Source organism: Annulohypoxylon truncatum (genome assembly GCF_022578515.1).
Source record: "Annulohypoxylon truncatum strain CBS 140777 unplaced genomic scaffold F4807scaffold_25, whole genome shotgun sequence".
Taxonomy (NCBI): Eukaryota; Fungi; Ascomycota; class Sordariomycetes; order Xylariales; family Hypoxylaceae; genus Annulohypoxylon; species Annulohypoxylon truncatum.
In genome coordinates, this window is record NW_025953811.1 from 26,100 (window position 1) to 48,961 (window position 22,862).

Sequence of the window (22,862 nt, forward strand, 5' to 3'; positions counted from 1 at the left end):
TTAAATATAAACTTTATAAAAACTTATAATTATTTCTTTTATTTATAAAACCGTGGAAAGAAATTATAATGGATTTTATTATAAAATTATTATTAATATAATTTAAAAATTAAAAAGTTAATATAATTTTTATTATTATAAATTAATATATGAAAATAAAATTTATTTTTATTATAATTAAGTTTAATTTAATAAGATTAATATAATTTTTAAAACAACGTATATTTATAAAATATAAAATATTTAATAATATAATTTCGGATAAAAAATTAATATTTATTAATAAATTTTAATTAAGTTTTTATTATTATTATATTATTAAAAAATGATTATTAATAACATTTTACCTTTAAATAAATAATTAAATAAAAAGAATTAATTAAAGATTTAAAATTTATTTATAATGTTTTATTTTAAAATAATAATTACATTAAACTTTAATATTAAAAAAAATATAATTTATTTATAATAATGCGTAAAATATTATAATTAAAACTTTATTATTTATAACTTTAATAAAATAATATTTTATTATATAATTAAAAATTAAAAATAATATTTTTAAAAAGGAAATACCGGTAATAAAAATAAAAATTTAAAAATTTAAAAAAATTAAAAAGAAAATAAAAGAATATTAAAAATATATAATTAAATTTTAAATAAAGTTTTATAATAAATAATATATGTTTTTAATGTTAAAAAAAATAATTTAATTAACTTATTAATTAAAAATTTAAAATTTAAAGGTATTAATTTTAAATTAATTTCGAAATATATTAAATTATTTTAAATTTTTAAATTTATAAATAAATTAATATATTAATTTATATTTCTTAATAAATATTTATAATTATATAATATATTTTTAATTTTTTTATTAAAACTTTAAAAAATAAAACTTAATTTAAAAACAAACGATTTTTTATAATTTTTTAATTTTATTAAAAATAAAAAAAAAATAAAAAATAAAAAAAATTATAAATAAAAAAAAATAAATAATGAAAATTTATATTTAGTTAAATAAATAAAATAATTATTTAAATATAATTAATAAGTTAATAAAAAAAATATAATTAACGCTTAAAGTAAAATTAATAAATATAAAAAAACACGGCGAAAAAAACCGTTAATAAAAGTAAAAAAAAATTAAAAAATATATTTAAAATTAAAAGTTAATTTAAAAAAGCATTTATTTTTTCGAATAATTAACGTTATTAATTATAAATAATCGGAATAATTAATATAAAAAAAAATAATTATAAAACTTAAAAATTTATAAATTAAAAAATTTCTTTATAATAAAAAGTTTATTTTTTTTAAAAATATATAATAAAATTATTATATAATAAATAATAAAAATAACGGTTATATAAAAAACATGTATATTATATATAAAAAATTAAATAAAATATTAAAATTAATGTTTAAAAATAATTTTTTTTTTTAAATTTTTAAATTTTAATTTTAAATAATTATAAATTTATTATTTATTATTTAATTTTATTTATTTTATTTTTATATTTATTTAATTTAATTATATATTTAATTAATAATTATATAAAATAATTTATTATAAATTTATTAAATTAAAACTTTTTTATTTTTTAAAATTATAATTAATTAAAACATTTATTAATTTATATAATTAAATTTATAAAAATTAATTTATTAAAAAATTTATTTTTTTTATAATTATTTAAATTATATTTACCCCGTATTAATTTTTAATTAATTATTTTATTAATTATATAAATTTAAATTTTAAATTTTTAAAATAAAAAATTTATTATTATATAAAAATTTTATTTAATTATTTTTAAATTAAAAATTTAATTTAATTTAATTTAAAAAATAAAACCGTTATATTATATAATTAATTAATTTTAATTTAATTAATTAATTAATTTTTAATATTATAAATAATTATTTATATTAATTATAATTTAATTAAATTATAAATTTAATTATATTTTAATTAAATTATAAATTTAATTATATTTTAATTAAATTATAAATTAATTATTAATTAATAATTATTTAATTAAATTATAAATTTAATTATAAATTAATATTTATTTAATTAAATTATAAATTTAATTAAAAATTAATTAATTTTAATTAATTAAAAAATTTTTTATATAATTATTTTTTTTAAAATATTTATTTTATTAAAAAAAATATATTTAATTAATAATTATATAAAATAATTTATTAAAAATTTAATAATTTTAATTTATTAAAAAAAACGATATATTTAATTAAAACTTTTATAAAAAAATTTATTAAAAATTTATTAATTTAAATTTATTAATTTATTTTTTATAATTAATTAATATTTTTATAAAATAATTTATTAAAATTTTATTAATTTAAATTAATTAATTTTATTAAAATTTAAATTATATAAACCGGATTTAGACCGGATATATTAAAAGCCCCACTTAATTAAAGGTTTTAACTAATTAAGCCTCCCCGATAAGCCGCTATCTTAAAACTACTTATTTAAGTAATTTTTCAAAGGACTTCTTAAAGGAAAAAAAAAAATCAACGCCATAATAACCCTTCGTAAACTCAGGGCATAAAGCTTGGAAAAATAAAAGCGTGCTTAGCAAAGCAACAAAACAGGAACGTTTGCTCGAAAAGCTAGAAATATTCTTCTTATAGTTAAGTAACGATAACTAGAACTTAGAAGAATCAACAATTGATGAAACTCCAGACTTCACAATGCCGGCAAAATTCTAAGAGCCTAATTTAATTTTACCTTAAATATATGACTACTATCGTTGTTGGAACTCTTGCTTCCGACTGTAACATACTGGAAGATGTATAAAGTCGCATCGAAGCACTTATCGTCGGAATGGTTAAAATGAGTACTTATTGCTACCTAATGGCTACATCAGACACATCGTCATGCATCTGTTCAAAGCTGCTGATATCGCCACCTTTTCTGTGCTTTTTACCGCGCATCTTGCCTGCTCGTTGAAAATAGCAAGCGCGCTTGGGGTTCTGGAATGGACTCCCGAGCTCATCGCGAAGGAAGACTATTTCCAAGGCGATGTTGATATCGTGAATGGCGGCATCGCAAGTCTATACGGCGACTCAACGGTCGACCTCGGGTCGAATTCTGAGACTCAATTGCTCCTGCAGTTCGGATCCCACAGAAACCTCCGGAGCATTGGCACGGTGGCGGAAGTTTATTATAGAATTGTCGCCAACAAGAAGTCTGGAATTAATTCCTTAGTGGATCTGAAAGGGAAAAACATTGGTGCTGTTAGGTCGACATCGTCTGAGTATTTTATCCAGACGTATCTTTCCACAGTTGGGCTAGAACCGGCAGACTATACGATCGTAAATGGGATTGGATGTCTGCAAGAGCCCTGTGGCGCTGCCACTTTCCCTGCAATGCTCAGAGATGGGAGGATAGACGCCATCGGGATGTGGGAGCCGTCGGTGGAGCTAGGCGCTGAAGCACTTGGATCTGACACTATTGTGTTTGGAGATAATCAAACAATTTACCGAGAAATTTATAACCTCGCCACCACAACCGAAAAACTCGACGATCCAAAGAAGAGGGAAGAGATCGTGCAATTCTTGAGGGCCTTGAAGCAAGCAGAAAACATCTTTCAGACTGACCCCCAAAAAGTCATAACTCGAGCTGCAGAAGCCGTCAACACCAATGCCACACTGTTGGAAGCGGTATGGCCTGTCCATAAATGGGATGTGCGTGTGCCATCGGATATGCTGGATGTGCTAGTCGATGAAGACAAGTTTGTGGCTCCAAATGCTAGAAGGGACGCTCTTCCGAGAGAAAGTCTTGCTGCGCTTATTGACCCAAGCGTATTGGATGAAGCTCTTCAGACATGAATAATGCGCTGGGAAATGCTCCGTTGTTCTGCGGACCCTGTTATTGAATTGTTATTGTTTCATTCCTTTTTATTCAACCTTTTTGAAAAGCAGAGAGTAAAAAACACCGTCTCCGATTCTGCAGTTTGGCGATTAAAACTCTGAGTCCTAGTCGCAGGCGTTAGCTCCAGTCCACAGAGTGCTGGATAACTAAAAGTAAGAGTCAGGAAAATTTGAAGATGAAAATATGTTCAACTAGGCTTAATATTGATTGGGTCTGGCTTTTTATGCGGTATTTGCATGAGGCTATCTCGCAATTTGGCATGTCCTTAATTTAATTGAAGCTACTTGCTGGGAAGTTATTTATGGCACGGGGTTATGTATGTCACGTTAACTTATCTGGTGAATGGCGAGCCAAGTTACGGATGACCTAGTCACCGCTCCTTAAACCCACATGGAGACGATCATATTTGAATCTGTCTCTCGGGCTTACCGGATATTAATAGACCTGCCGTATTAGCTTCAGCATTCAGCATTCAGCTTTAGATGTGGGGGACGTCGGTGGGCGTAGGATGTAGAATATTCCCGTTAGAGGAAGGTGTTATTATTTACCTAAGGAGCGTCTACCATACAAAGCCACACACACACGAGCTTACAAGATGCGGCTTCATTGGCCCGAGCAAAATGAATGTCCTCCTTATTAAGATTAAGTTCATAATTATAAAAGAATGATAAGATCGCGAGGACCACCAAGTCGATCCTGACTTCTTGCTTATCCAAGACCCGACAATATTCCATCTTGGCAAGAAGAGATCCATAGACATCATGGAGCTCACTATGTTAGCAGTTGCTGCTGCTGGGTCCCTGGTTAGCACCTTCTTCTCTACTCGACGACGTAACTAACGAAAAGTCTTAGCTCGTCCCACTTGGTCATTGTCTGAGACCGCGGACCACAGACGGAATATCTAGCTGTGGAAGTACCTGGATGCCTAGGGACGACGTTACGATTGCTCAAGGAACTGATACACGCACAGGCTTCAGCACTGCGGTGCAAGCCTTTTGCAGCGCGGCGAATGGACAGACGGTGGAGCCTAATGGGTATCTCTCTATGGCAACGGAAGTCTACCTTAACGGCGGAAAGGACCCGGCCACGTACGGGGTTCTTGGATTTGTATATTGTATGAATGCCTCTTCAAAAAGCCATGCCCGAGTCTAACATCTGGTGTAGTCGAGGTCCATAACAAGCAAAGCTCGGATCATACTATCTCAAGTTAGTGCCACAAATTTGCCGTCTGCCCATGTATATAAGCTCGCTGCTAACGTAAACTAGCCGACAGCTGTAAAAACTACCTCTTGGCACTGAGCGCAGATGGAGGTAACTGTTCCGGAGAGACTAATCATGATACGAAAGGCGGTACTTGGCAAGTTGGGGATAATGGTGTTTCTTACCACGCCCTCGCCAACGAGATACCGCCCCAACAAGACGCCATTGACAAGCTGTTCTCCGGCGCAGCCTTGGCGGCCCAGGACGTCAATATGGGATCCGGACCGCCATTGAACCCGTGGCCCCTAGATTCCCTAAAGAGCGTAAAGCCCACCAACTGCCATAGCCATAACGACTACACCCGTGACATACCCATTTACTCGGCGATGAGTGCGGGATGCATTGGAATCGAAGCTGATGTGTTCCTCGCGGACGGAGATGTCATCATCGGCCACGTCGCTCCAACACCTGGCAGAACGCTGAAAGTCCAGTACACGCAGCCGTTGCGAGATATATTAGACCACAACAATGGGGGCTCCCCCGGTAGTAATGGCCTGTACCAAGCCGAGCCTGGACAGAGCGTCACACTGCTGGTAGACTTCAAGACTTCCGATAACGGAACTCTGGATGCTGTCGTGAAGGCGCTGCAACCCCTCCGGGATGGAGGATACTTGTCTCGCCTCGACGGGGGCAAATTTGTCGAAAAGCAAATTACTGTAGTGGCTAGCGGAAGTGCGCCGTTCGATCGCATCAACTCCGGCGACGGTGTTCCTGACCGAGATGTATTCTACGATGCCAAGGTGGACCAGTGGGATGCTGAATACACCAGCGCGAACTCGTACTACGCATCAGCCGACTTCAAGGATGCGATTGGAAGTCCCGGAAGCGCGAGCTCTTTCAGTCAGGATCAGAAAGATAAAGTCCAATCTCAGGTACAGAATGCTCATTCGGCAGGGCTCAAAGTTCGTTATTGTAAGTTCAATCCAGAGAAACGCTCGGCATAGTTACGAGACAAGCTGACAGGCCATACAGACGATCTGCCAGGAGATTATATGTGGGAGCCGCTGATGCAGCTTGGTGTCGACCGACTGAACGCTGACGACATGTATGATACAGCAAGGCTCCCTCGAGTATGATGGGGCGGAAAGATTGATTGTATATATGACATTTTGTGGAAGGTCTAGGAAAGATGGAAATATGTTGAAACGTGGACTCTTATTCAAGTATTTAATACGCTTTAAAGTTTGATCTTGAATCCAATTGGTTACATAATCACCACGCAACTACACTAGACGGTTACGCAATTCAAGGTACTGGTTAGTGGAATCAAGCTGACAGCAGGAGGTAGGTACACTTCTTATTCCGTTCAGTCCGTTCTCGGAACTGTACAGCACTTGTACAAACATCACGCAGGTACCGTATCACAAGGGCTAGGTACCTACGTGGTACCTGGTTACCCCACTACCCCACTACCTCCAATATTTTTTTGTGATTCATTCATCGTATCTACATATACTGCATACATATTCACCCACTACAGTAAACAAGTTAGTTAAGCTATAGTGTTCACGAATTTTGCGAAATTTCCAACTTTTCTAATCGCAAACTCACTCCAACAGTCACGTAGCCTCAGGGCTGTAACCAATTATGGCACCCCTACCCGACCCGACAGTCGATCTCGACTGGTCGGGCTATGCGGGTTCAATTCATGAACGCTTCCGTGCCCAGGCTGAGAAGCACCCTGATAGAACTTGTGTCTTGGAGACCAAGTCGTCTACCCATCCCGAGAGATGCTTTACCTATCGTCAAATATACGAGGCCTCTAACACCCTCGCCTGGTATCTTCATAAAGCCGGTATTGCAAATGGAGACGTGGTGATGATCTGGGCGCATCGTTCCGTCGACCTGGTTATTGCCTTTATGGGTACTCTGGTATGCCATAATTATATCCTTATGCCCCTCCTAAAGCTTCAAGTTCTAGCTAACCTTGCTGCTTCAAATCAAGGCGTCCGGCGCCACCATGACTGTCCTGGATCCTGCATATCCTCCGGCTAGGCAGAAGATCTACCTTGAGGTATCTCAGCCACGTGCTTTGATCAAGATTGGCCGTGCAACCGATGAGAATGGCCCTCTAGCAGACTTAGTCCAAGACTATATCGACCAAGAACTTGAACTAAAGGCTCAAGTTCCCGAACTACGCCTCATTGATGACGGCAGCCTCTTCGGAGGCCAGGTAGACAGCCAAGACATCTTCAGCGATGTCAGGGGCCTTGCATCATCGCCACCTAATGTGGTAGTTGGGCCCGATTCAAACCCTACCTTGTCCTTCACGTCCGGAAGCGAAGGGCGACCGAAAGGAGTCCTTGGTCGCCATTTCAGTCTGACCAAATATTTTGATTGGATGGCCGAGCGCTTCCACCTGTCATCTGATAGCAGATATACTCTCCTCTCCGGTCTCGCGCACGACCCCGTACAGAGAGACATCTTCACGCCACTCTACCTCGGCGCCCAACTTCTTGTCCCATCTAAAGAGGATATTCAACACGAGAAACTAGCCGAGTGGATGCGTGAAATGAAGCCTACCGTAACCCATCTTACCCCTGCCATGGGTCAGATCTTAGTGGGCGGTGCCACAGCCGAGTTTCCAAGCCTAGAGCACGTCTTTTTCGTTGGTGACGTGTTGACGACCAAGCAGTGTCGCTCTCTCAGGCAGCTTGCCGTGAACGCGAACATTATCAACATGTATGGAACAACAGAAACTCAGCGATCTGTCAGTTACTATGAAGTCCCGAGCCGGGCAAGGGATCCCGAATTCCTAGACAACCTTAAGGACACAGTCCCAGCTGGACAGGGAATGCAAAACGTTCAACTTCTAGTCGTTAATAGGGAAAACCGAGCCCGACTTTGTCAGGTAGGCGAAGTAGGGGAGATCTTTGTTCGGGCTGCCGGCCTTGCTGAGTGAGTTGATTCTTATTGGATATGTTATACATTATTTCTTCCACGCTGCTGATAGTTTTACTTCCAGGGGTTATTTAGGTGACGAGGCCTTAAACAAACAGAAGTTCTTAACGAACTGGTTCGTCGATAATGATAAATGGGTCGAGGCTGACAATAAAACGATCAAGGGTGAGCTTTGGAGACAATACTACAAGGGACCACGAGATCGGCTTTACCGTACAGGCGACTTAGGACGTTACCTAGAATCTGGAGATGTCGAATGTACTGGCCGTGCTGATGACCAGGTCAAAATTCGCGGATTTCGGATCGAGCTCAACGATATCGACAGCAATCTTAGCCAGAATCCATTGATCCGCGATTGCAAGACCCTCGTAAGAAGAGACCGCAATGAGGAACCGACGTTGGTAAGTTACCTGGTCCCCGAAGCAGCCGAGTGGCGACGTTGGCTTTCTGCTCGGGAGTTGGATGAAGTAGAAGATGAGGGCGTTGAAATGGGTCCCACTCGTGTTTTCCTCAAGAAGTACCGAAGTATGCAAACCGAGGTACGAGATCACTTGAAGTCTCGATTACCTACGCACTCGGTGCCGAGCATCTACATCGTTCTGGATAAGCTCCCTCTAAACCCCAATGGCAAAGTTGATAAGCCGAATCTTCCGTTCCCGGACGTTACTGAGATTGTCGAAGATGCCTCAGAGGAAGATTTAAGAAGTTGGCAATCGTTAACTTCCACTGAGCAAGCAGTGGCTCAGAAATGGGCTGATCTTATCCGAGGAGTCAACCCAAAAACTGTTCGACGAGATAACAACTTCTTTGATCTGGGTGGACACAGCCTATTAGCCCAGCAATTTCTCTTAGAGATCCGTAAAGGCCTGGGCGCGGATGTTTCTATCAACAGCTTTTATGAGCATCCCGATTTAGCTAGCTTCAGCTCCCACGTTGAGAAGAGGATCCGAGAGGCTGGCACTGCCGACAGCGGCACTACCGAGGTACAGGAGGGCGATCCAGCCTATACCAAGTCTCTGGACGAGTTATCGAGCCAGCTACCCGGCAGATATCAAACCGCCGATCTCGAGGCAATTGGTACTCCCGGACGCTCGACGATATTCCTAACAGGAGCAACCGGATTTTTAGGATCATATCTCGTGAAGGATATCCTTGACCGGTCATCTCGTGATATCAGATTGATCGCACATGTCCGTGGTGCCAAAGACTCGAACGCAGCGCTCCAACGACTTCGCCGTTCTCTGCAAGGCTATGGCTTGTGGAATGATGAGTGGCTACCAAGGTTGAGCGCCGTCGTGGGAGACCTATCCAAACCCCAGCTCGGCGTTGATGATGCGACTTGGCAGGGACTAGCCCATGAAGTCGACGTGGTGATACATAATGGAGCTACTGTACACTGGATTCGTAAGTACCAGGACATGATGGCATCCAATGTGCTGTCGACCATCGACGCGATGAAGCTCTGTAACGAGGGGAAGGCGAAGGTCTTTTGTTTCGTAAGCTCGACAAGCGTCCTCGACACAGATTACTACATCAACCTGTCAGAAGAGCAGACTAGGACGGGACAGGGCGCCGTGATGGAGAGTGATAGCATGGATGGCAGCCGGACCGGACTTGGTACGGGGTACGGACAGACCAAGTGGGTATCAGAGCAACTTGTTCGGGAGGCTGGACGACGGGGTCTCCAGGGCTCGGTCGTTCGGCCAGGGTACGTGTTAGGCGATTCTCAGACCGGTGTCTGCAACGTGGACGATTTTCTGATCCGAATGCTGAAAGGGTGCATACAGCTGTCAGCACGCCCCCGCATTATCAATACCGTCAACGCTGTTCCCGTGAACCACGTCGCGCGAGTGGTCGTTGCCGCCGCCCTGAACCCCCTTCAAGGCGGAGTAAACGTAATCCATGTTACTGCTCACCCGCGCCTCCGCATGAATGAGTATCTATCGATACTAGAGTACTACGGTTACAAGGCCCCAGAGGTCAGTTATGACTCCTGGAAAGAGGAGTTGGAGAGATTCGTGTCGGCTGGTGCTCTCGAGAAGGATCAAGAGCAGCATGCACTAATGCCACTAGCGCATTTCTGTATGAATGACTTGCCAGCAACTACCCGTGCCCCAGAGCTAGATGATAGAAATGCGGTCTCGGTGCTAAAGGCGGATGCGGACAAGTGGACTGGAATAGACGAGAGCTCTGGCTACGGAATTACCAGGGAAGATGTCGGCAGATATCTCCGATATCTTGCTGAGACCAAGTTCATCAACCGGCCGACTGAGAAAGGGAGGCAGCTGCCAGATATCAGAGCGGATATAGTGCAAGCACAAGCAGTAGGGGGCACGGGAGGTCGTGGCGGCGCCCCTTAGCACGGGGCGTTCTATACCCTTACACCCCAGCCCTACGCTGCCTATAGTATGTAGGACAGGCGTTATATAAATCTTCGGTTGGGAAAATGGTGAATACGCGGAAAAGTTACTTGACTTAACTACATTGATCCTGCTAGAGGCAACGAGGTCAATGTCCCTACGGGAATATTGAAATGTAACTTTCCCTTGAAGGTTAACTTGGTGATATCCTGGGAAATTTTACACGTCGCTAGACCAAGCTCCGAGAGAAGAGGATAGGTGTGTTTTTTTTCCTACGAGGTAATAGTTCATTGTATTACTACATTAATCAGAGATCATGAACTTTGATTCCTAAGGCGTATTGCTTCCATTGCTTCCAACCTTCTCATCGAGGAGCTTTATCCTAGCATGGGTGACCATATGTTTGGGGGGTATATTTCAACAATGTTATCAACTTAAGGTATCGGAGGACATATGGATGATATTTCAGGCGCCACTTCTTGTAAGTAATTCGCCATTTTAGGTTTGTAACTTAAGACTCCCATTGTGCGTTATATTTCGTTTATCTTTCGAGGAGACGGATTGTGGCGGCGGATTCTATCAGTGGATACATCTCTTGGTACGGCTAGCGCAGGACAGCCGATTTCACCTGGCTATATGCAGTAACCGAAGGCTGAAATTTGGTGCTAGTCTCCCTTTACAACCTGCACAGATAATCGCGTGCCCCTATTTTATGGCGGATGCGGCGGGTTCTTTGCTTCGGAGCTTCATTCCCATCCCGCCGTGTCCCGTGAAAGTTGAACAGCCACCGATGTATTCATACTTTGATGTTGGGCATGGATCATTTCGAGATTTCATACTCTGTGCGTATAGCGGATTTATGATGGCCCAACCCTAAGCTGACTTTCTATTCGTATTGGCTTTCTATCCTGGTTCCCATGATCAAGTTCTTGATGTTATTTCTTGCACTCCACACAATATTCTCGGTCACACCCTTCTCACGAATCTGTCCGTCTTTGACGGTCTGGATATCGCTGTCACCATTTATGAGACCTCTGGCCTTATGGTGGAAGAATATAGGTGGCGTGACACTGATACATTTTGCATCGAGTCCTCGATCGCCAGCCATCGCGGGATCTTCGATGCCCCATGTGGAAACTGCTCGTCTGCAGAGTCCAGCTAATGCGTTATCAAAAGGTCCTGTTAGGTGGTCAACCGACAAGTCAAAGAGAACTTTACGAGCCCCTCGCTGCGACAGGGCGTAGGCGAAAGTACATATAGGAGCACCCGTGATATGTACCCAACGTGTGTACTCCGGATAATTTCCAAAGTTGACGAGACCAGTAACCCTGTCCTTCGGTGGCACGGTCGCATCCTTCTCGATAACGAACTTCCGCGACATGTATTCGATGCTAGGATCATCGTCGGGCTTTTCTATATTCTCATCTAAGGTTTCCGGGAAAACCTCTCCGCAGTGTCCAAGCCACATGAGATCCCAGTCATCTCCGTAAGGAGAGTTCGGCCTCGAGGCGGAGGAGAGAAGGGCCCTAGCGCCCTGAGCAACCCTCTCCAACTGGGGTTTGAGACGTACATCCCAGTCCATGTCGTCTTCCATGATTAGGGCAGAGCTGAGGTCAGATTCGACAATCTTGCGAACTGCATTCATATGCCCTCTCCAACTTCCTAGATTCGTTTCCCAGAGCTTCTTTCGATCTGCAGCAAACGGTACGGCTTTGTCTGGGACAGTCTCGCCCTTTACACCATTGACCCACTCAACACGAAACCCGGTTAAAGAGCTAGTAAGTGTGATGGCATCGCGTTTGTCGGTCCGCTCTGGGAGGCCGACAACGAAGATCTTCTCAAAACCCAAGGTCTCGTTGGTGACTCGATTGATGTCCGCGGGAGAGGAGTTGCCCTTGTATTCCTTGTCAAAGACTCGATCGGTCTTCCCCAGGGAGGACGCTGGCGGGACACGAGAAGCACTGTGGCCAATAGAATGAGGGTTGGAATATGTAGAACGTGGGGTGAAGATGAGGAAGCAGGCTACAAAGGAGAACGCGGCAATGGCAACCACGATGAGCCTCGGTGATTGACGAAGTGCCGCCATTTCAACGGACTGCTCATTGAAATGGGGCTACGTGATCACGGTGTGATTGTTTGCAGATTTACGAATGCGACGCTGAGGAGTTGTGAGTTAGGATAGGAAGATAAACCCGGAGCCCCGGAGAATAAATGAAATGGATGTATTAGGCACAGAGCAAGCTTTTTCTAGGAATATTTGAGGTGAGGTGAGGGGAGACGTAATAAACTGGAATCAGCTCTGATTTCCGATGACCGATTTTCAGTAGAGTCACTTGAGCGAAGGTAAAGGTTTTTATTAGGTGTGTTTGATTAAGTAGAGAGGAAAGAGGACAAGAATCCAATGTGCAACAGCGTACGTCGTCGATCGACTTAGGTAATCTTACGAGACTTTAGGTTTGAGTGAGATTTTGAGAATGTACATAAGGTAAGAGGTACCAGGACATGTGGGATGTATGTATGTATTTGGTAAGCTCTTTCTTTATTCCATTCTTGTCATACATATATGTATGTAGGTACTACTACATCTTACCTCCCACCGCCGCTTACCCCCCACCATTCGTCCACATTCAGCAGCACGTTTCCTATAAATTAACCATATTATCCCTTTAAGCAACATGACTACTTAGGTACATACGCACAGCGGTAGCTAGATGGCCCAAGTTGTGTAGGTATAATCGATATAATCATAATGTAGTACTTACCTAACACCAGTATCCCTTACTACGTAGACCCTAGGCTCCTGGGAAAATCGCACGGCGATAATTATCACGAATCATACTTTCAATATGTGCGGAACCAAATTCAATTCAGGAGCAAAGATTCCATAGCTTCAACTCTCTCCTCGTAGGCGCCTGTGACACATGTGTGCGAGCCTTTCGCGTTGTCAAGGGTATCTCGCAACAAACCAACCCGATTTGACTTAAACAACCAGTGTTCAACCAACCAACCGGTCAACCAACGGAAATGCTTTTCCACAGCCGTAGAAACACCACTCCGCCAGCATCAACACAGACCTATCCCCTTGCAACCTGTGCCCATGTGGTTCCCTTTGGTATCAACCGTCAAATCATGTTGTCCAGTCCTAATGCAATAATAGCTGCGAAGCAAACATCTTTCCGATCTGATATGCGGCCGAGATCAAATTTGATTGATCCGTAGATGTATGTGGGCACAATCATCACTATACAATGATTGCAGCCCCTTTGCAGAGATATACTCTGCGATAGTATCGAGATCTAGTAATATGAAATCTCGACTGAAATGCGTTACCGAAAATGCGATCAAGCGTAATATACCGAACGCCTGAAAATGCTTGCCAATCATATTGGCAACCGAGACGGAAAAAAAATAAAAAATTTCTTAGTACGATTGGAATCGATGGAATGTATAATTCGAAATTGGGGTGCGTGCCGGGTGGAGACAGAATCTTAGCCCTCATGTAGGCATGTAAAAAGCAGCAGTGCCCATATCCGGAGTGACAACCGCGGGTCGAGTAACGAGAACGACCTTTAGACAGAATAGCCGTCCGTCTTTGTCTGTAGCTCCTCGAGGAAGTCATCTAGGTAGATGATTCTGAACTGGCTAGAATATTTTCCAGAGAACTTGGGATTAGTCCAAGCAGACGAGATGGAATGTTTCCATGTGACCAATTCAAGTCTCCAACCCTTTTCTAGTGCTCGGGTTGCGTAATGTAGGAATCCATGGGAGAATTCAGCTTCTGCTGCGTCTCCGGTTGCTAGTACGATGGTACCTGGACATGATATATGATCCCACATACTGTTCATCATGTTGAGATGGAGGTTCTCGTCCACCCCTTGCTCTCCATTTCGAACCTCGTAGGCCATAACCAACCCATCATCCCCAGTAGACTCTCCCGTGCTAAGGTCGTTTACGTCATGGGAAGTGGCTTTAGGTGACTTTCTGCCTCTTCGCTTTGAGTGGCTTAGCTTTCTCGTCTGAACACGACAGAATATATTCATCTGATAACGTAGCTCTTCTGCCTCTGAGAAGTAAGGTGGCCAGTACTTTCGGGGGTTGCTAGCGGAATATCCAGGTATAGACCCGGCTAGGATTCTTTTCTGTACAGCCCTTCCCCTTTCCATCAAGACAGCGAGCGTCTTAAACGAGAAAACTGGCGCAGGTATTTTGTGGCCTTGGGGGATACGTCTCGAAGCCTTGATTGCGTCGCAGAAGCCAATGAAAATATTGGATATGTCCACGAATAGATGAAGCTTGGACTCGTTGCTTGGATCAAACAGCTTGTCTATATCGACATGCTTCATTACCTTCTGGCGAAAGTGACGACGAGCGGCTTCAGCGGCATCTATGTATGCCGAGTGTGTCCCGGGGGGTACGGCGTTGGATGTATGCGATGTTGAATGTCCGGCAGGTTGATTCGTAGCGAATGGAGTGGGAAATTCCTGTGCTTGGCTCACATTGTCTTGGGAAGCGTCTGGTGTCGTGGTAGCGTGCAACGCCTCCAGAGCCCCAAGGAAGTCCCAGTATCCGTACTTCTTGGCCGTCTCCTTCGTCTCGGACAAGGACAATGTTCCATCAAGGAACCACTGAATGATTTTATTGAGTGCTAAATCACGATGGAATCTTGACTCCTGTAAGATCCTAGCCGACAAGATGTGAGCTGGTGTTGTATAAATCGGATACGTAGGCGAGGCGACCGGGGAGATAGATGATGGCCAATCATCATGATAGTAGTTGGTACTCGTTGCGGGATATAGCAGGGGACATGTTTGGGTAAATGTGGCTGAAGACAGCCCGTAGTGCTGAGGAATAAAAGTTGACATGTTATGGCTAGCACTCTCGTCAAAAGTAGACGCTTCAAGCTCCTTCGCTCCATGACTCTGGTCGACGTTCAAGGATCCGGTGAATGAAACCGGTGTAGTGACATTGGTGTCTGGGGGGGTGCCTGAAGTAGCAGTTGGGGTTGAATTGTTTCTGTCGTGGAATTGAACATTGGCGGTAGTAGCAATGACCGGTTTCTTATCCGTAGCATGTGAGCAAGACACGCCGTTGAGGACCTCACACAAGCCATCTCCAAGTCGAGGTGTCGACTTTCGCTTGACCACCCGGGACCCATTTGGGCCCGGTTTCTGCGGAGTTGCCTTCATTCTTTGAATCTGGGTTGAGCAGTATGAAGTTTCGGTCATGTGTGTCTTCGGAAGCCGTCGCTGAAAAGAGAAGGCACTACTGGTTCAGATGTTTGTTTGTAGGCTTGAATTGACTGATGATCAATTGAAGGTGTAGTTGAGAAAGATCTGCTTCATGTCAATGTGATGTTTTTTTTTCTGAGCCGCAAATTGTGCATACTGAGATTGGTAAAGATAGAGAGGATAAGGTTGGATGAATGAAGAGGTGGGTTGGTAATTGCGAAGAGGGAACAGAGAAGAAGAGAGAAAGATAAGGATATGCACGATGTGAGATGCGCAACACCTATGGATGCGGCAAATTGAGGCTGAAATCTCAGAAATCGTGCACCGAGTGGAGTAACAAGTAATACGTGGGTAGAGAGTGAAATATAGAATTAAGGTGACTTACCTGTGGAGAGCGTTGCTGGATAACAAAAGCGACGGTCAGGCGGGTCTCTATTGTTAGAAATGTCCATTCTGGGTATGAAGATTTTGGTGCAAAAGATAGCGAGAGAAGCCCGAGAGGATGCAAATTAAAAAAGAAAATGTTTTTTTTTGACTGTCAAATGTGGATGTGTGATTATTTACGATAATAAAAAGCGTTGGTATGTCATGAGTTAATGGTTGATAGTTGATGGTCGATGACGAGGTTGAATATTTAGGTAAGCCTACTGTATGTGGGTTAGGTACCTAACTGGTTATGAATGCCAGCTAACTTCAAAAGATTAAGTTATGGGGCGACGAGGCTGACTCCACTATGTACCTAGGTCGTTCTTTTTGTTGTACCTGCATGTACCTGTCTTGAAAGTACCATTGATTGCCCTTTTTATGTATTTTTTACATATTTAAGGGTTAAATTGAATTACAAAATTAACTGTAATAATAGATATACACATAGAATACATATATTTAATTTTTACATTTTTATAATAAGTATTCAAATATATATCCTCAAAGATATGTATTTTTGTATTTACATAGATACATACGTGTATACCTGTGCATTGATGTATGGGTGGCCCGGGCTTTAATGCATGCAAAGATGGGGGTTTGCTTAGGGGGAAAGTACCACTTGCACGGGCGGGGTATTTACGATCTTGTACCGCTTAACTGGAATAGCTTTGGTAACTTCTAGTACGGTGGGATTCTCGTGGCGTTATATAAATTGCCCTGCTAAACAAACTTTTCATGTTCAATATCAAGCAACATTACTAAACATCAGCTCTGTTTAGTATTATTGCAAACCACCTTACAGTATCAGTGAAGCTTTTGAGAAGACATAAGTCGTCAGGAACGAGATATGTAGACGTCGGATTATTAAGTTGCCGAGATGGCCACTTGCCGTTGCAAGGACGTGCTGTCAGGACATAGGGACATAGGGACATAGGTACTCCAGGAACGACCCCGCATGCTGGGAGCGTTTTCCGTGATTCCGTTTTAATCTACCGTTTCCCGTACCTATACATCCTGCATACATACATACATAGGTACATATGGATGTATATACTTAGGGTACCTGAAATAAAGTATAGATAACTGTATAGGTAGGTAGTAATGGGTTGTCTGGTACGGCAAATACGGTATATGACCCAACCGAGAGGGAAAGAAGGAACGGGCTGCACTAGTTCGATCAACCTGATTCGATCGAACAATTCCCTGTCTACTGCTACCAAGCAGCCAAGTTCCAACTTTACCCCGGTCGGTCGAATTCAACCTTTAACCCTCCCACCTTCAACGACAAGCTTAGTGGGTGATCTAGATGGCATTGTTCGAAATCCCTTTCGCTCATTGACCGTATTGCTATCACCACTACCACTACCACTACCACTACCACTACCGCTACTATCATCGCCCTTCGACATCAACAACATCACCAGAGTCTACTGACTGATCTCCATAATCCAGCGAAATTATCAGCGGAATTATCAGCGAAGTCACCACCATCTCGCACGTCGATCCGAATCTTCCACTCATTCTCGGCCATCCATATCATCGGTTGTTTGTGCATATCTGCATATTCGAACACATCTCAGGACGCCAGCTTCAAGTCCAGATGTGGTCGTCTGTCGAACCAATACCTGCTGCTTATTTGATACTTCGTCATTCATAGATTGCTACACTGGCCTGGCCTAGCTTGGGGATATTGTCTGGATGAGGTCCGTTTCCTTCGATGCTCGTCCATAGTACACGAGTAGTAGCGCCACCTTCCAGAGCATCTTGCCCCAACACTATCTAGCCATCGACGTATATGCCACATCACACGGGCCGGTTTTGATATTCTTTCTATCTGCCAACGTATTCACATGACAGGTTTTCAATCACCGACTACATCAATCGATCCTTCTCATTTGATTGCCCATTTGTCGTACGAACAAAAATACGGTTGTCGCATCAAAGTACTATTATCTTGAGGCGGATTGCGCCAGGTAATTCTGTGGCCTCCAACGATCGGTTCTCCTCGCTGCTAAATAGATGTGGCCAAGATGGACAACTTCTTCGGCAACCAGCTCTCCCAAGAGGAGCTGCAGCGCCGCCATGCCCAGCAACGTAACCAAAGACGCCAAGCTACGGCGCTGAATCAGCCAGCCCAGCAGCCCCAATACTGTCCTGTCACTGCTGCAAACCCGGATACCTCCATGGTAGGCGCCGATTCTCTCGACGATATCATCCGCAGCAATTCCCAAGAACTCCAAAGACGACGGAGTTTGCCGCAGCAATTTCCAACCCAGATATCACAGGCTGACACCGATCGGAGAATGTCCATGATGGAGTTTGGCGGTAACGACCCCTCCTTTAGGGACTACCAATTCGGAGTCATGCCAAACTCGTCGGCTAATGCTATGAACGGCGGCTTCCCCAGTCTCAATACCAATATTACCTTACCGGGCACTTCAGCCGGCTTCTCTTCCCCGACTATGCTTGCCGATGAATTTTCTGCGCTCTCTCCAGACATGGTTGGCAATATGATTGCCTTCTCTAATATGAACATGGGCCAGATGGGCTCCGATCCTTCCATGAGCATGTTCACGTCGGCGACTACGATGACTACCGCATTTCCATCGAATTCCATGGATGGCCTATCAGCTGAATTCAGTATGGACTTGTCGAGCGAGAACACCGCTATGGGTGCTGTCCCGCATAACGCCAGTGCTGGTATACCAGTAGATGCTGGCGATGATAGCATGATGCACACCTCTCCACAATTCTCTCCGTCTCACCAGCATGGCCAGCCCACGAACCTTGGCTTGGATACTTCCATGAACGGCTTCCAACCTAGTATTTCTCCCCAGTCTTCTTCCCAGGTCCCACCCCAGACCCTCGTATCATCTACGCCGTCGTACGAGTCCCCTATGGGCACTACGACTGAGACAACACCAGAGAGTGCTGCGCCGTCTCAGCCAGTCGTCTCGGCCAACCCTGTCATGGCTACTCAGCCTGTGAAAGAGAAGACCATCTACTCCAAAAGCGGTTTTGATATGTTAAGGGCCCTTTGGCTCGTGGCTACGCGTAAAAGCCCGCAAGTCAACCTCGGTGCAGTCGATATGTCGTGTGCTTTCGTTGTCTGCGATGTTACGATGAATGACTGCCCCATCATATACGTCTCGGACAATTTTCAAAACCTGACGGGCTATAGCCGGCATGAGATTGTTGGTCAGAATTGCCGTTTTCTCCAGGCGCCGGACGGCAAGGTGGAAGCCGGCACGAAACGTGAGTTCGTTGACAACGGGGCAGTTTACAATTTGAAGCAGAAGATCGCGGAAGGGAAGGAAGTACAGCAGAGCTTGATTAACTATCGAAAAGGTGGTAAACCCTTTTTGAACCTATTGACTATGATCCCTATCCCGTGGGATACCTCTGAGATTAGATATATCATTGGGTTTCAGATTGACCTCGTTGAATGTCCGGATGCTATCGCCTCCCACCAAGGACCGGGTACTATGAAGGTCAATTATAAGCATAGCGATATTGGCCAGTACATCTGGACCCCGCCAGCGTCAAGCCAATGGGAACCAGAGAATGGACAAACTCTAGGAGTCGACGACGTATCTACTCTACTCCAACAATTTAATCCCAAGGGATCTGTTTCTGATTGGCATCGGCAGTCATGGGACAAGATGCTCCTTGAGAATGCCGATGACGTCGTCCACGTCCTGTCATTGAAAGGACTTTTCCTTTACTTATCGCCATCCTGCAAGCGTGTACTTGAATACGACGCTACCGAACTTGTCGGAAATTCTATTTCATCCATCTCCCACCCTTCCGACATTGTTCCCGTTACCCGAGAGCTCAAAGATGCTACTAATGGGAGTTCGGTGAACATCGTGTTCCGCATACGGAGGAAGCAAAATGGATATACTTGGTTTGAAAGTCACGGTTCGCTGTTTGTTGAGCAGGGGAAGGGTCGAAAGTGTATTATCCTTGTTGGTCGGAAGCGTCCGGTTTTTGCTCTCAGTCGACGTGAGCTGGAGGCTAACGGCGGCATCGGCGACAGTGAGTTATGGACAAAACTCTCTACTTCCGGCATGTTTCTGTTCGTCTCCGCCAATGTTCGGTCTCTGCTGGATCTGCAGCCGGAAAATCTCGTGGGCACCAGCATTCAGGAGTTGATGCGCAAAGAATCCCGTGCCGAGTTTGGCCGTTCTATTGAGAAAGCGAGGAGAGGACGCATAGTTACCTGTAAGCATGAGGTACAAAATCGCCGAGGTCAAGTCCTTCAAGCCCATACCGTTATGTATCCGGGTGATGCCTCAGAAGGACAGAAACCAACTTTCTTGCTTGCCCAGACGAAGTTGGTCAAGGCATCTTCACGAGCGACGGGACCGGCTGTATCTGCACTATCTAATAGGCAGGGTTCCACGGGCCACTCATCCGCTGACCCCAAGACGATGTCTACTTTCACCGTGCTGCAAGGTGGCCCTATACCAGACGAACAGCGTCATGGTGTCCTGTCCGCAGCCGCAGGTGGCGGTATGGCTCCTGGTAATCAGGACAGGGCTCTTGCCTCGGACGATAATATTTTCGACGAACTCAAGACGACCAGATGTACCAGTTGGCAGTATGAACTGCGGCAGATGGAGAAAGTAAACCGAGTTTTGGCCGAGGAGCTGCATGGGCTCTTGTCCAACAAGAAAAAGCGCAAGCGTAGAAAGGGGGTTGGAAATTTTGTCCGAGACTGTGCCAATTGTCATACTCGCAACACACCTGAATGGCGGAGAGGCCCGAGTGGGCAAAGGGACCTATGTAACAGCTGCGGCCTTAGGTGGGCAAAGCAGGTTTGTGGCTTTCTTTCCATACAAGTGTACTTGCTGTGCTTTAAGCTAATGATGCGCTCCAGACGGGCAGGGTCTCTCCACGAAATTCTTCCCGTGGGGGTAACGGCGATGCGGCAAGTAAGAAATCCAACTCGCCCGTCCATTCGTCTCCTTTACAGCGAGAGATGCCCAGCAGCGAGATTACCGAGCAGCCTTCCGAGGCAGATATGAACACGGCGTTGAATAGACCGTCTGGTCCTAACATGATTCCCGGTACCAGTAGCACGACACCAACAGGCTCTAGGCCTTTTTCGATGCCTCCCCCAAGTCAACCCCTACTTGGCACGGGTGCCATTAGTAGCGAAATGACAGCTATCCAGGAAGAACGGGAGGTGAGCATGTAGAATGCATGCTTTTGTTAGTGTCATTTTGCCGTGGTTATCTTCATTCCCCTTTTTCGATTACAATTATAATTGTGCAGAGATACCATATCCCGCTTCCCATCCCCTCGAATTTATCTTTCACTTTAGTTCTCCTGTGGCACAACTTCATGCAGCTGTTCAATAGACGGATATCAAGGCTTTTACACGAGATACCTACCCTCAATGGGCCATCATTGAGGAGACTGGATGCATATACGCGGCGTCGGTTCTTTTATATGATTGGGCGTTGTTTGCTTCGTTCTTCTAGCTTTCGGGGGGTCCCGTGTTCCGTCAGTCTATCAGGCCTGACAAAGCACTTCGTATGTGAGTGGGAGATTGGGACTGAGTGGCTAGAAACCCGTGTGCTTATTACGTTGGGAGGCAGTTTTTTAGGGGAAATTCGACATGATCTAACTGTTGCTGAGCCTGGCTAGGAAGCCATGGTTACATCGATGGGTCAACAGGGCAGCGCATATCCTCCCCCTCTTCACATAATGGATGGATTATTTATTTATTAAGCACACACTTTGCAATGTTGAGATGACGTACACGAATATGAATGACAGTTTCCGCCGAAGAAAAGAAATAAAAATCGTTACACATGCTGAAAGTTGTTAATCGGGAGAATCTCGCTTCTGTTAGAAATCACCGATGTCCTCTTGTCTGATCAATTTTAAATGTAAGCATTAGGAAGGTTACAAACAATATGTACTCGCAAAATCATAGTTTCTTGATGTATGGGTTGGTTTGTTATAATTACCTCGAATATCCATATCGCTGGAAGGGGGGGAGTAGGTTGATAACCAACATAGCCTCTCATCTAATATCGTCGTCTCACAATCTGGCCAGGCAAGCAGAATGAATTATGTATATAGTGTTTCTCACCCCGGAGTAGGAATGTTCCGGTCACCAATAGACCCTAGGACAGACGACTTTATTGCGACCATACTGTGATACGTCCAGCCAGGTGTACGAAACAGACGATGAGGGACTCCTAATTCCCTTTTCTTATTCGTCTCCCTTCAAGGCCCTAGCCGCGATAACTCTCTATCCTACCTGCATATAGCAGGACATACATATTACACGCAGTTCTATTGCATACTTCTTGCTTGGTGATCGTCTGAAGTTGGGACGTTCGGTAGTTCAGATGATGTCTGAAGTATGGCAGTAGGCACCCCTGAAACAAGACGGACGGGAGACTGAAGATGGAAATGTCACGGTGGTAATGCACAGCCTGCTCTTTGACATTCTTCGAGCCGACGCTCAAATCGGCATTGATATTTAGACTGCTTACTCCTGCACGTAGTTGCTGCGCCATAGCAGAACATAGCTGGTACACTACCACCCGGTGCTACCCCTTGTAGGTAGTCCAACCAAATTGCGCCTCATTATAAATTATACGTTGTTTCGGTCTATGATTATGGCAAGAGTTCATGGTGTCTTTAATGGGCCCGTTATATTCTGAAGGTATCTCACACGGCGCAGCAGATCCGGTGTCGGGTACAGTCTTGGTATGATTGCCTATTGCCTCTTGAAGATTCCGAGAAGTATTGTTA

At 43.4% G+C, this 22,862-nt stretch overlaps 6 protein-coding genes across 6 annotated transcripts; 4 read left to right on the top strand and 2 right to left on the bottom strand.

Annotated features, from left to right (window-relative positions):
- Positions 1 to 2,569: 2,569 nt before the first annotated feature.
- Positions 2,570 to 4,266, top strand: F4807DRAFT_165629 (periplasmic binding protein-like II). The gene has a single exon (XM_047993386.1). It carries the CDS (start codon positions 2,911 to 2,913, stop codon positions 3,862 to 3,864), a length of 954 nt encoding a protein of 317 aa, XP_047852267.1. The 5' UTR covers positions 2,570 to 2,910; the 3' UTR covers positions 3,865 to 4,266.
- A 402-nt stretch (positions 4,267 to 4,668) lies between these two features.
- On the top strand, positions 4,669 to 6,243 carry F4807DRAFT_452607 (uncharacterized protein; the record flags this gene model as incomplete). The annotated part of the gene is made up of 5 exons (XM_048000352.1): positions 4,669 to 4,710; positions 4,760 to 5,021; positions 5,072 to 5,113; positions 5,174 to 6,079; positions 6,140 to 6,243. 5 exons carry the CDS (start codon positions 4,669 to 4,671, stop codon positions 6,241 to 6,243), a joined length of 1,356 nt encoding a protein of 451 aa, XP_047852268.1.
- Positions 6,244 to 6,625: 382 nt separating this feature from the next.
- On the top strand, positions 6,626 to 10,741 carry F4807DRAFT_433208 (large subunit of L-aminoadipate-semialdehyde dehydrogenase). The gene is made up of 3 exons (XM_047998656.1): positions 6,626 to 7,039; positions 7,113 to 8,065; positions 8,133 to 10,741. Exons 1-3 carry the CDS (start codon positions 6,755 to 6,757, stop codon positions 10,426 to 10,428), a joined length of 3,534 nt encoding a protein of 1,177 aa, XP_047852269.1. The 5' UTR covers positions 6,626 to 6,754; the 3' UTR covers positions 10,429 to 10,741.
- On the bottom strand, positions 10,742 to 12,937 carry F4807DRAFT_433210 (glycosyltransferase family 25 protein). Its single transcript, XM_047998657.1, has one exon. The coding sequence runs from the start codon at positions 12,512 to 12,514 to the stop codon at positions 11,315 to 11,317; it is 1,200 nt and encodes a 399-aa protein (XP_047852270.1). The 5' UTR covers positions 12,515 to 12,937; the 3' UTR covers positions 10,742 to 11,314.
- Positions 12,938 to 13,822: 885 nt separating this feature from the next.
- Positions 13,823 to 16,314, bottom strand: F4807DRAFT_165671 (uncharacterized protein). Its single transcript, XM_047993387.1, has 2 exons — positions 16,042 to 16,314; positions 13,823 to 15,761 (listed from the first exon to the last, which is right to left on the bottom strand). Exon 2 carries the CDS (start codon positions 15,651 to 15,653, stop codon positions 13,998 to 14,000), a length of 1,656 nt encoding a protein of 551 aa, XP_047852271.1. The 5' UTR covers positions 15,654 to 15,761; positions 16,042 to 16,314; the 3' UTR covers positions 13,823 to 13,997.
- Positions 16,315 to 17,674: 1,360 nt separating this feature from the next.
- On the top strand, positions 17,675 to 21,618 carry F4807DRAFT_165724 (uncharacterized protein). Its single transcript, XM_047993388.1, has 3 exons — positions 17,675 to 17,788; positions 17,943 to 20,905; positions 20,968 to 21,618. Exons 2-3 carry the CDS (start codon positions 18,116 to 18,118, stop codon positions 21,286 to 21,288), a joined length of 3,111 nt encoding a protein of 1,036 aa, XP_047852272.1. The 5' UTR covers positions 17,675 to 17,788; positions 17,943 to 18,115; the 3' UTR covers positions 21,289 to 21,618.
- The last annotated feature ends 1,244 nt before the right edge of the window (positions 21,619 to 22,862 follow it).

Excerpts from the sequence above, each read along its gene's own strand:
- F4807DRAFT_433208 (XM_047998656.1), top strand. The coding sequence starts at position 6,755 with ATGGCACCCCTACCCGACCCGACAGTCGATCTCGACTGGTCGGGCTAT. Across the intron at positions 7,040-7,112 it reads TTGCCTTTATGGGTACTCTG|GCGTCCGGCGCCACCATGAC; the intron begins GTATGCCATAAT and ends CTTCAAATCAAG. Across the intron at positions 8,066-8,132 it reads CGGGCTGCCGGCCTTGCTGA|GGGTTATTTAGGTGACGAGG; the intron begins GTGAGTTGATTC and ends TTTTACTTCCAG.
- F4807DRAFT_165629 (XM_047993386.1), top strand. The coding sequence starts at position 2,911 with ATGCATCTGTTCAAAGCTGCTGATATCGCCACCTTTTCTGTGCTTTTT.
- F4807DRAFT_165724 (XM_047993388.1), top strand. The coding sequence starts at position 18,116 with ATGGACAACTTCTTCGGCAACCAGCTCTCCCAAGAGGAGCTGCAGCGC. Across the intron at positions 20,906-20,967 it reads GCCTTAGGTGGGCAAAGCAG|ACGGGCAGGGTCTCTCCACG; the intron begins GTTTGTGGCTTT and ends GATGCGCTCCAG.
- F4807DRAFT_433210 (XM_047998657.1), bottom strand. The coding sequence starts at position 12,514 with ATGGCGGCACTTCGTCAATCACCGAGGCTCATCGTGGTTGCCATTGCC.
- F4807DRAFT_165671 (XM_047993387.1), bottom strand. The coding sequence starts at position 15,653 with ATGACCGAAACTTCATACTGCTCAACCCAGATTCAAAGAATGAAGGCA.